The sequence below is a fragment of the Pistacia vera genome, unplaced genomic scaffold (assembly GCF_008641045.1).
Source record: "Pistacia vera cultivar Batoury unplaced genomic scaffold, PisVer_v2 Contig308, whole genome shotgun sequence".
Lineage (NCBI taxonomy): Eukaryota > Viridiplantae > Streptophyta > Magnoliopsida > Sapindales > Anacardiaceae > Pistacia > Pistacia vera.
This window is the reverse complement of record NW_022196122.1, coordinates 1,286-14,471: the sequence shown is the minus strand read 5'-3', so window position 1 is coordinate 14,471 and position 13,186 is coordinate 1,286. Positions and strand designations below refer to the sequence as shown.

Below are 13,186 nucleotides of genomic sequence, written 5' to 3'. Positions count from 1 at the left end.
GTAGGAGGGGGAGAAGGTGTAGATGTCAATGGGGGTGGAGATATATTTTGAGGAGGTGGTGGTTAGACAGGTGTTTGTGCAGGAGGAGATGAAGTAGAAGGTGTGGAGAGGTCAGGTTGATTTGCATCGGGCTTAGAAGGTGAGGAGGTTGTAAGAGGTGGAGGAGATGGCTATGATGATGGTGGTGGACCGGTGGTGGAGGGTGGTGAAGTTGGCACAACAGTGGGAGATGAATTTGGAGGCGCACAGCAGTGAAGAAAAATTTGAAGAAAAGAGAGGAAAGTGGCCTTCTTTTTTGGTTGAATGCAAAATTATCACACTGTCCTTTAAATGGAATTCACTAATAGATGATGATAGGAAGTAGCTGTTTGTCATTTGTAAACCTTTTAGGTACCAACTTGTCCTTATGGCAAACTATGGGTGGGTGCATGCCGTTCGGCCTTAAATAGTAAACACTATCAACTTTTGAGAATAGGATTATTTCCTAACACTTATTTACAAAACTATTAAATTGCTAAAAAATTTAATTTAGAATTTTTACTATACAAAACTTCTAGAGTGCCAATTTAAAATCTGACTACTAAGAGTTAACTCTTTTTTCTAAGAATTAATAAAAATTCACAAAATTTTATCTCTTTATCTATAATACAAAATTCTTAGATGCATACCTAAGTAAAATCTTGCTAGCAAGAGTTAATTCTTATAAGAGAAGTAAGCAAAATTTTAACTAAAAAAAAAAACCTACAGACTTCCATATATCAACTCTAATACATAAGAAATAAATAAATGGTCGATTATTCGTATCCACTTATTGGGGGTTGAGTAAAAAATTTCAAGTGGAACATTGTTCACAATCCCTGGAGAGATATCCCACTGATATTGTTCTAACTTGTTCACTTCCAAACAATGCTTTCGCTAATTTAGATTAAAGGGTGTCATGAAATCGGCATATTTCTAACATCACGTCAATAGTTGACACATTCATTGTAATTAGAAACCCAAATTCCGTATCAAGATCACAATCAATATCATCACCAACATCAATATTGCCATAAGTTATCAAAAAGTTTCGGTTAGTATTCACACAATTACTAAATTTTCATATGTTACCGAGCAATTGTTATTTGGAGGAAACTTTTATGTTGCTAGGAACATTGCTTGGAGCATAGCGTTACTGGAATTATTTTGTTTTAATAACCCGTAACATCATTTTGACAACTGATTAAGCATAATTTTTGTCAAACAACAGATTTGGGCCTAAACAGGCTCAAAATCATCTTACTGTCAATTTTAGGGAAGTGATTTTTAGCTCCCACTTAGTTGATCAGTATCCCCATTAGACTTGGCAAAACGGGTAATTATCCGTGACTGGACCCGTACTCGCTAAAAAAAACTATAAGGTATGAGTCCAACATTTTGAACCCCTTTTTTTCAACCCATAACTGGCCCTACCCTTGTTTTTTTTCGGTTGGCCGGGTATACCTGCGGGTACCCCTAAAAAAAAAAAAAAAAAACTAAGTTACCCGAAATCCCTAAAATTCTAATCTCCATCTACATTTGGCTTCGACTGTTAGACATTGACTCTTCTGTCTTCTCCTCATTCTCTTCTCAATTTCTCAAATATCTTCGGCCCGCTCATCGATTCTTTATTCTCATTTCCATCGTTGCCGCATTTGCCTGCTTAGGTAATCCTATTATCTATTTTTTTTCTGTGTTTTCTGATCTGGGTGTGGTGAATTTTATTGATGCGATCGGTCATTTTTGTGAAAGTTTGATTTTTCTTGTGTTCTTTTATGCGGGTATTTTTTTGTTTGGTCGGTTTTGGATTGAGAATGTTGTAAGAGGAGAAATTTGAGGTTAAGAAGTGAATTGATTGATTTAATATTTAGAGGGATTAAGAGGTATAGACTATAGAAGAGCAAGTTTCTCTCGTTTGTTTGTGCTGATGAGGGTGTGATTGTAACAAATGAAAATTATAATAAACAGTAATGGATACTCGCGGATCCAACCTATTCGTGCGTAAGATAGGGTATGGTTCAATATTTTTTACCCGTTTAGAATCAGTCCTTATGGGCCCATACCCATTGGACCTAGCCCATATCCAATCCAGCCCGCCCGTTTTGCCAAGTCTATCCTCCATTACTAAATGCATCCATGTTATATTTAAATACTTCTCTTTAAACCTCATTTAGTACCTTTGAAACCTTAATTGGATTTTTTCTATACACCCCTTTCTTCAATTTCAGTTTTAGAATCAAAATGTTAGTTTTAACTAGTGCGGAAAAATTGAAGTATTTTTTCATTAAACAAACAATTTTAATAATTATGATGATTTAGATTTAGGATTTATGCAAGAAATAAATTTAAGATTATAAAAAGGAGTGTGGATGTACTTAGAATTTATAATGTCTTTTCTTGTAATTGTTTTTATGAGTAACTGACTTTTCTTTTCCCACCCAAAAAATGGTTTAATGACATTTCTCGCCCTCAAACTTTTAAAATATTACTTTATCACCCAAAACACAAAAATTTTAGTAATTTTTGTTGTGAAGAAGGGTAGGATGGCCAAAAACTAGTTAAAAGGAAGGGTAGAATGGTCATATTTCCATTTTAGTTGGATATCTTCTCAAACCCTAATTGCCAGTTTAGCCCGTTTAGGCTGCTTGACATGATTCCGACGCCGTTGATCAGCACCGACTCCACCCTCAGCTTTCCCATCCTTCACTCACAAAAACCCTCACTTTCCCACCACACCGAGCACGCCAATCATCGGCCACCTCTGGTTTTTTGTTTGTGCGACCGATGAGCTTCCAGGCCAGATTTTGGCTGATTTGGTTGCCGAAAATTCCACCTAAAGCCACCTGTAGCATCAACGACACCTCCTTTCTAAAAGCCCCATCATTCTAGACCTTGGTCGTTCATTGTTCATCAAATGCCGACACTTCAACAAAAGAACTAAACCACGATCATTGGTGATTAGAGAGTTATCACAGTCCAGATTGTTAGGGCTATTGAATAGGGATGACTAGTGATTCATTTGATGGTAGAAGGTCAGATTATGGTGGTTTAAGTCAACCAGAATCGTGTGTGAAAGTTTGATTTGCGATGACCGATGATTAGGCATTGAAATCTAGTGAGGTATTTTTGTCGTTGCTATTAAAATTATTGTATTTAAAGGAAATTATTAAAAGAGTTTGTGCTTTAGGTGGAAAAATAATATTTTAAAAGTCTAAAGGTAAAAGATGTCTTTAAGCCATTTTTTGAGTGAGAAATGTCTTAGCTCTTGTTTTTACGATTAAATTTGTTAATACAACAATTTTTACTTAACTTTATTCTAATAAAACCAACCTCGGAATACGAATTTATCATTGACATCAACTCTCCAACGTTTAGATCAATATAGATTCATAAACTAATGATGCCATTAAAAAGGGATAACTTGTGGGATAACGGTTCTAGGATATCTAAAACTTCTTCAATTTCCATTGGACTAATAATTTCTCATTAATGGACTTTTCGTTTTAGCAGGATTCTAAACCAGCCAATTCCTTTTTAGTAATAAACTTTGATTAGGAAATTCCTACCCTAACCGGAATCTCAATCTACCAAGGAATGCTCATAGAAAACTACCACCATGAATCTATCCTGGTGACAATTTGCCTTGGCCCCTTGAACAATGTGAGCGGGGCAACAGGCGAAGGTGGACCATGGCTCCAATGATCAGGGACCCTTGAAGAAGAAGACGTCGACTACCATGACAATCCCCATAACAATAACATCCAACATTCATTGTGACTCTCAGATTGAGAACCAAAGTAAAAAATACTACTTGCTAATTAAGTAGTAGTTATTCATAAATTACAATCAACCTACTAGGAAGAAAAAAAAAAAAAATTTGAAAATTGAAAAAGCTCTTTTTGTTATTCAGAAAGCGATACTTCATGGATATTACATAATCTATCATCACCACACATTATTTCCAAGATGTTTTGTTGTGAATTGTATCGAAAAAATGAGAGATGATTAAGGTATACTCTTTAAGTAAGACTAATTTTCACTGCCAAAGTACTTATGGATGTCCTGGAATGATACAGTGGCAGAACCCCTCCTTTTAGCCTTCTGTTGAGACTGATGTTCACTCCACCCTGTCATGTAAATTACCTGCAAAATAATTATATAGTCAGTGCATCCTTCATTTAGAGCTTTAATAAAATTATATATAGTGAGTTCATACTTCATTTAGTACTTGAATAAAAGAAAAAAATGTTGTTTGGCACATTATTTGAGAAATATTGATATATTTTTTTAATTGCTTTTAGACCCCTTAAGTTTATTAATTTCAAAATACCCCCAGAAAAAAAGTTTAAAAATTAACAAAAATACCCTCACCCACCCATACTTGCCAGATTCCGACAACCACTGTCGGTGGTAGCTAGAATCTATCACAACAGCCTACACCACGACCGAAATTGGACTATAATTCACCGATTTGGCCTTTTCCGGCCAGATCTGGCTGTCAGCGACGACCAAAGATGGACTTTTGCGGTCGTCGACGACCAGATCTGGCATTTTTCGGCTGGATCCGTGGTGGATCTTGTTGGAAAATGCCATATTGACATCCTACCCGCCATATCCGATCGGTCTGTGTCATAACGCAAGTTTTCGGCAAGATTCCAACGGTGGTGGCCGAATCTGGCATTGCAGGTGATGAGGACGTTTTTGTCATTTTACAAAAATTTTATATATTGAGGTGTTTAGTTAAATTAACAAACAGAAAGGGTTTTTTATAAATTTTTAAATTTTATCTCGTAATATTCCCCTATTCAACTATCCAATATTATTCTCAAAATCCTATCCAAAATAATAAAACAAACAGACCCGTATAACTATTTGTGATTTTATTAGTTTAGTAAGGCTATTGTACTAATAAATAATAATAGACGTTAAATTGGTTTAGATTAGGGCTAGATTATCTATATTAGCAATTTAATCCTTATCTTTCTAAATGTTTAAGATTGAGTGTACTTTTATTTTATTGTGTCTTAGATTATTTAGGATTCCATATTTCATTGTTTTATTAGAATTCTTATTTCATTAGGAGTTTGTTCCTTTAAGCCTATAAATAACGTGGTGGTTATTTGATTATGAAATAGGATTCTAATTTTCTCTCCGGATTATCTCTTGCTTTCTTCTAGAATCTGCTCTTACTGAAATTAGATTTTTTAACAGGACAAAATGGGAGAAAGAAAAGTTGAACAAGTACTACCCACCGGATTTTGATCCATCAAAACTACCCCAGATCCGACGAACAAACAACCAACAAATTAAGGTCCAGACGATGTTGCCTATGAGCATCAAGTGCAACACTTGTAGCAATTACATTTACAAAGGCACCAAGTTGAATTCATGCAAGATGTTATTGGCAAGACATACCTAGGAATCCAAATATTTAGGTTTTACTTCAAATGCACAAGGTGCTCAGCTGGGTTGACAATGAAAACAGATTCGAAAAATTCAGATTATGTAGTGGAGACTGGTACAACTCGTAATTTTGAACCATGGCGTGCAGAGGACGACGAAGCAAACAAGGAGAGAAAGAACAGAAAGAAGAGAAATGATGAAGAGACTGGATGCAATCAAAGCTTTGGAGAACAAAACATTGGATTCCAAAAGAGAGATGGACATCCTCGTCGCACTTGATGAAAAGAAATCTATGAAGTCTAGACGTGCAACCGTCAGTGTAGATGCAATGCTTGAGGCTTTGCATAACACAGCTGCAGAAAAGGAGAAGTTGGAAGAAGAGGATGAAGCCCTTATCAGATCAATATTCCATAAACCAAAAGAAATTGTTGGAAGGATTTCCGATGAGGATCTTGATGATGATGGAGATTTGTTTCCACTTGCAAGTAAAAGTTGTGAAAAATCAAACAATAACTTGAAGAAGAGAAGGTTCTAAAGACATAAAACTAAGAGACTCAATCCTAAAATATAGAAAATTAAGGACTAAATAACCCTTTGCATCCTTCCTATATCACATAGATTGTACATATTTGATGTTAATTAATTTTCATAATTTCCATAAAATAGAAGAAAATAAAATATAAAAAAGAGTTCATAGTGTGCTTTATTGTGTAGAAATATTAAAATTCTTCCAGTACTCAGAATAAGCTCACCTGGAAGGTTGCAGGTATGGTGCCATCTTCAGCTCCAAACATTGAATCATATATAGCAGCAGTTGCAAGAGCTGTTTCCCTATTTAGGATCTAAGTTTCATATATAAAGACATCGAAAATATAAGTTACAAAGGGAAAAAAAAAAAGACATCATTTCCAAAAAAGATGTCTTACATTGTTCCTTTGTAGAAGAGCATTAGTTTCGCCCATTGAACGCAAGTGTTCTATCAGGTCCAGAGCTGCATCAAACAAAACAAGGGAAGGTGATGATGAATAAATGAATGAATAGCAGCACCATCCTCCCCCTCACAAAAATACATTTCAAACAAGCAAAAAAGATAAAAAGACAGACAATATAATAAAATTTGAGCACACCTCAGCAAATTAACAATTTAGTCTAAACACAATGAAATAAATTATTTCTGAAAAAAAAAAAAAAAAAAGCAAAAGACAAAATGAAACAAACTGCTTTAGTAAATAAATCACGGCCATTATCTATAAAATAGGCATAAATTTGAATCATAAACTTCAAGTCATTAGCAAAATTCCAAGTTTATCAACAACTATTTGATGATATTAAATGTAAACTTTAATGTGTATACCATCATTCTTTAACTCAAAGCACATCAATTTTTTTGTATGTCTGAACTTTTTAATGCTGAAATGGGATTGAATGCCAGAGCATGAGTCATGTGGGTAACAGTGGGTTTAGCATTCATATACAGCATGACATACATTATCATGATAATCACCAAACCACCTCAAACACCAGACCTTGCCAAAGCCAGTTCTATAAGAAGAATCTTAGGAGACATTAGCTTTCACGAGTAAATCATTCAACAACTTGTGTGTTTAAGCTTAGGTCAAAACTCATGTCTTAGTTAAGAGAAATCATGATTCAACAGGGTTTTATGCATGCTATCTCAAGTCTAGGCATTTAAATTAGATAGAGGTCATGTAATGAAAAATAGCTAGTAAAACTACAACACAAAAATTGAGATAAGTAAATTCTTACAGCTCTTATATTTAACTACATATTCTTCAACGTCAACACCAGGAAGGGCAAAGCCTGCTCTGGTCAAAAGATTACCAGCATCACGCACCTGAGAGCCAGAGCTAAAATAGCTTAATGCCTGGAGAAACAAAAGAATAGAAAACACACTTGGCAAGCTCCTGTATATTTAGTTTATATTTGGTCTTTCCTGATCAAAGGCTGATAGCTTCACTTCTTTTTTTGTGAAATATAGCGTAAAATGATAATTAAACTACAAAAAGATTATAAAAAAGAATTTTCATAAGCTTATTTTGAAAGGAGAGATTTTTGAAAAATAGGGGGGGAAAAAAAAGATAAACATAAATAGATTGTATTAACAATAAAGTCAAAAGATGGACAAGGTGATTCCTTCTCCAACATAGTAAACTCATAAGAATGAGATGCAAGCAGAAAAACTTTTCCAACAAAATACACACCTATGAAGAAGGTGCTGAATGGATTATATTATGAAACAAATTTATATAATTGATCTAATGTTGGAGTCAATGAATTTGATGGATATAAGTAACCATACACAATTACACATACCTGTGCCAAAGGAGATACCCGCGGACTGATGCCTCCTTCACGCTCCATTTGAGCTACCGTACAAGCTATTCTTAGCTCTCTAGGCATTGGAACAAGCAAATTGCAAGTATCAGTAACAAAGTACACACTTAAGAATATAAATTTAACTTTAAATAGAAATAGTGGTTATAGACAACTTTAAGGTTTCTCCACCAAGAATAGCTGCTAAAAATAGGCCATCCGGCTTCAACGCCAGTTTACACTGTCATAAATTTCATGAACATGAACACGTGTCATAGAAATTGCCAAGTAGATTAATTTTGCACTCAAAAATATGAATAATTTTTGTACATCTGAAATCGAATTAAATAATAATAACAAAGAAGAAAAACAATGCATCAGCCAAAGGCTAATCATAAATGAACTGAAGTAAGCCCCAAAACTAAGAATGAAACATGAGTGGAAGAGAACAAAAAATTCTATTTTAACTTGTCTTATGTTATACATAGTTAAGGAGATATTATACTTCTCTTTTCTATTTTTTTTTTCAAAAAATACATGACATTATCACTATATATGGATATGCGATCTTTAGCATATTTGAAACTTTTAAAACTGTACCTGGTTAATATTTGAGAATTTTAGAAAAGAGACAGCGAAAACAATCATGTTTGGTTAACCAAAAACATGATCCTTGATTTCCAGTTAAGAGGTTGAGACTCTAATCCCCTTGAGGGAGTTCACCTGAATATTTTAGCTTGCAGGTTTACTGACTACTAAAGGTTGTAGAATCATGCTGCTACTCCATTTCAAATCTGATGTACACACGACTTAAGTAATATTGGGTAAGATATCAAAACAAATACTTAACGTCGAAACTTATAACCACGAAAACTATGAAGCACATACCTGTATCATGGCTCCTGGAAGATCATTAGTCCAATGAAGACCCAAGCAACTGATCACCAAATCTAGTGAACTTCACATCCACAAACACAAGTAATTCAGATGTTAACTCTAACTACTTAATGATATCAAGCTTCATATCTATTCAGCATATATAAAACTGATAAACCTACATGCACACCTTTCTTTGAAAGGCAAAAACTCTTCATCACCAACCACAAAGGATGTTTCAATGTTTTCATTAGATGCATCCTGTTGAGAATCTTTACAATATTTCACCATGTCGTAAGAGGCATCCATCATAATGAGCTTTTCAATTCCACCTAACATCAAAGATATGACAATGTTCTACCATATATTAGATGATGATAATTGAGTTAACAATTACGTTCTTCGTGAAAAGGATCATATTAAGCTACAAGACTTAGAAAACGCAAAAAGTAATTATCCTCAAAGCAAAATATGAAAGGATAAACAATGCAACATAAATCATAATTAATTTTGGTATCATTCTCGGATTAAACATTACTAACTATCATAAAAATGATAAAAGTAAAGTGCAGATACAAGGGATTCCTTCCACTCATTCACTTCAACCAAGTTGGGAGGCAACCTTATTTTGTAGAAGCTGGAGCACAGAACATGGGAAAAGTCTATTACATAAAAAATATAAACAAAAGAAGACTTGAAGATGGCACTTAAATCTAACAATATATGGTAAAGATCAGCCTTACAACTGAGAAGCCATTACCCATATAACTGTCATCTTTTTTTCCCAAATTTATTAATAAAAAAAAATCCTAAAACAAGGCAAAGCAATATCAGGAACAACCCTGATCTTAAGCCATTGCATAATATAGCCACACTATAGACTTGAGGACACAATTCCTGCAACCAGTGCAGCTGAAAACCAAACAGCAGCGAAGCCTTGAAGCTTAGATACCAACATTAAAGACAAACTCATGTATCAAATATATGCAAGATTTATTTACAAGGCTAAAGATGAAAATAACTCATCAAAATTATTCTCACCACGACCACGTAGCAATCTCTTTATAGCCTCCATAGAACCCCCAAAACATAATGCTGTAGGAAATGTTTTCTTACAGTCCTACAAAAGGCAAACACAATGCTAAATCTCAAAATATAAATTGCTAGCTTTATATAAAAAATAAAATAAGGAAACAGGAAATTTTTGGCAGGACTGGAGACATGAGAAAAAAGTTGCAGGCTTTTTATTTGTTAAGTAGTCAAAGCTTGCCTCATTCAAGGGATCAAAAGGATCTCAGACAACATATTTAAAAAGGGAAATGTATATGTACATTTAACTTTTTCAATCAATTTAGACGATCTCATTATATGTCATTGTCATTTTTTAGCCTTACATATTCAGCCCATAAATCCCAAGAACCTACTAAGCAAACTTTAGTTTGAAAATCACGCACTGTAGAACGCCAAAATCTTTTAGAATTAGAAGAGTCATGCCTTATATAGGCATGTGGCCAACACCCAAACCATGTGTGAGCAAACCACGAGCCACAACAATCAACTAACCCCTTGAGAATCATTATCTAAAGCATTTTAATTCACTAAATTCACCATAATAATTGAAGATCAACTCATTTTCCTCAACCTTAATAACATCATTGCACCAATAAATTAGTCCAATTTCCCAAAGCCAGCCAAACCTCTGAGTACAAAATGAACACTAAAAAGAACAAAAAGGTAGGACAATTTGCATTCCCAAAAACTATTCTGAAGACCATTTTCTAAGCACACCCAATATTTGAATTTCTAATTTTAGATTATAACTTTATGTGTTTTCATAGTCTAACACAAAATTAACGCTTAATTGAATAGAAAAAACAATTAAAAAAATCTAAAATAACAGAAACAAGGGAAAAAGTGAATACCTCCAAGCGGTCCAATAAATTCTCAGCAACAGCATCCACAAAACAATCATTTGGACGCATCAACCAAGCAGCTCGGTCCCTCTACAAAATCGAACGTAGCTCACATGGAAATTATAACAAGAAACCCACAAAGAAAGTTGAATTTTTTCATTGAAAGACGCAAAAGTTAACCAATAATGTAAACTCTTTTCAACATTGAAAGTGATATTTACTTGTTTGCGTTTGAGATTGCGGTCAAAAATCTTGACCCTTGAAGTGGTGCTAGAACTGTGGAGCTCGTCGCCATTGTCTGTGCAGAAAGCACCGGATGAGAAGAAAGCGTGCGGTTCTTTTGATCTTCTTCTCAATAGAAATAAAGTTCTCTGAAACAAAGAAGCTGATGTCATTTTTGTTCAAGGCTTCATCGTCCGTAGAAATGAAGTTGTTTTGTTCTTTTGATTTATAAAGGATTTGGGCTTTGGGCAATGTTTAGTTTTGGGCTCAGTATAAGACCTGGCCCATTTTGTAATTCATCAGTTTCAGACTTTCGACAATGAGTGATGATATTCACGTCCCCATCATTTAAATAAATAATTAATTATGTTCGCCTCCCGAGAGATATAAAGCCGTCAAAGCAGTACAACAATTATTAAAAGCTATCAAATTTCCCCTTACAGTTATCTTTAAGACGTTGTTCATTTGATTCAAATAATAAATGACTATATTATCCTTCTACTTTTCTAAGAAGGAAAATTAAAATAGACCCTAAACTTTAATTACTATAGCCCATGCAAGATTTAAACCTGCTGAGGCCCAACAGATGCCTACAAAGTAGGGGTGGTAAAATGAGTCATTGACAAGCCAACCCGACATGAACATGACACAGGTCAAGTGAGTTGGGTTGTCATGAATAATGTTTTAAAAACCAACTCGTGGCTAAACCCAACAAAGAAACTGGGTCTTGAGTTGACCGGTGAGTCAAACTGCTAAGGTGTCACGTAAACAAATTTCAAAATTTTTGTATTGACGCATGTTAGCATGGTGAATGTTTTCAACGCACGTTAGCACGCATCGACACCAACCTTCTTTCCCTTTTTATTCAGTTGTTTTCTCACCCAAAATCACCCCTGTCATTACCACCGGAACCCCCACCCTCTCCTCTTCAAAACCATACATTTTATCCTCTCTCATCACTCGCCAATCACCAGCCACGGAAATTGCTTTAATCGATTGTCCTTTGCTAGATTCTGACTGTTTTAAGCAACGAAAACTCCAACCACCACCACCGTTAGACTCACCAGCTACTCCCCTACAAACCCACAAAGTTCCCAAGCCATTCCGCCCACCAATCACCGGCAATTAGAAGCAAGGGTTTCGCCATTTCTTGGCCAAATTCCGACGATTCCAACCACTAAAACTTAATCAGATACCAGTTACCAAGTAACCGTGATCCACCCTTCAGAACCCCCTAATCCCTATATATATATATAGTATCACTGTCTATTTTATTATTATATAGTGATTTGTGCATAATACCATGACGTATAAATATAATATTATATCAATTTTATATAATAAGTAATATAATTTTCAAGAATCTCGCCAAGTATGTTATTAAAAGAAATTAAAGATCTATTTTCCTAAGCCATTTAAAATATGAAAAATAGAGGAATACTCCCTCTAAATGTGTTACTCCTAAATCCAGAAGTTCCAAACGAGGGCAACCACCAAGGCTTAATTCTTCGAATTTCACTTGATAATTTGTTAATAGACACATGAAATTTGACAAAATTCTCTCACAAACCAAACATGCAGGTGAAGTGCTTTAAAAGGACAATGGTTCTATTATAGCATTAGCTCAAGGTTATACAGATATATCTTTGGTTCAAAAGTTTTTCCAAGAGCTAGATATAAACCTATTTTTAATTTCCATTCTCTGGGGTGACAATGTGAGTGAGAGAAGAAAAATTACCTATCCAAGCTGATTGTTAACTCCAAGGCCAAGAAATATCAGTTTCGACAATGAACTAATCTGGTCTGGAATGCACCCAATAAACTCGTTGTTGATGACATCAAGCACTCTAAGTTCTGCACAGCGAGATAAATTAAACGGAATTCTCCCACCAAAGTTGTTGTAACACAGGTTCAGATACTGCAAGTGCTGTAAACGGCATATTTCTTAAGGAACTTCGCCATGGAAGCTGTTGTTTTGCAGGTTGATAGTAGTAAGAGATGTAAGGTTTCCTGTGGAAGGTGATATAGAGCCAAACAATTTTGCGAGTCCATGTACTTCAAGATTCTGACTCTTCCGTTAGTTGGTAACAACAGTCCAATTGCAGAAAGGGATAGAGGCATTGCAAGAGCTGATGAGGTGAATGTTAGACTTTTTGCAATATGGTCCTACACTTCTCATATAATTATATTTTGGTCCTTGCTGATGTGGACTGATGTGGCCATACGGTTGTGTCTCTTGAGCAGTTGTCTTTGATGGAAAGACAATTGCATATAAGAAAGAGACTTTACAGGTCCCCAGTGACGCAATTTTATTTTAGTTTTCAAAACCATCACTCAAAGTTGTAGTAAGTGGAAGATCCTGTAATTTCAAAAGGAGTAAGAAGATCAAACAACAATTGCTATGGCTAGAGGTTTGTCAT

At 34.9% G+C, this 13,186-nt stretch overlaps 1 protein-coding gene and 1 pseudogene across 1 annotated transcript; one reads left to right on the top strand and one right to left on the bottom strand.

Annotated features, from left to right (window-relative positions):
- Positions 1-3,778: 3,778 nt before the first annotated feature.
- LOC116136048 (putative methyltransferase At1g22800, mitochondrial) lies at positions 3,779-10,952 on the bottom strand. Its single transcript, XM_031421768.1, has 11 exons — positions 10,766-10,952; positions 10,554-10,634; positions 9,673-9,751; positions 8,822-8,963; positions 8,644-8,713; positions 7,932-7,996; positions 7,756-7,834; positions 7,189-7,276; positions 6,348-6,412; positions 6,174-6,263; positions 3,779-4,161 (listed from the first exon to the last, which is right to left on the bottom strand). Exons 1-11 carry the CDS (start codon positions 10,937-10,939, stop codon positions 4,048-4,050), a joined length of 1,047 nt encoding a protein of 348 aa, XP_031277628.1. The 5' UTR covers positions 10,940-10,952; the 3' UTR covers positions 3,779-4,047.
- LOC116136044 lies at positions 4,533-6,154 on the top strand (annotated as a pseudogene).
- Positions 10,953-13,186: the final 2,234 nt, after the last annotated feature.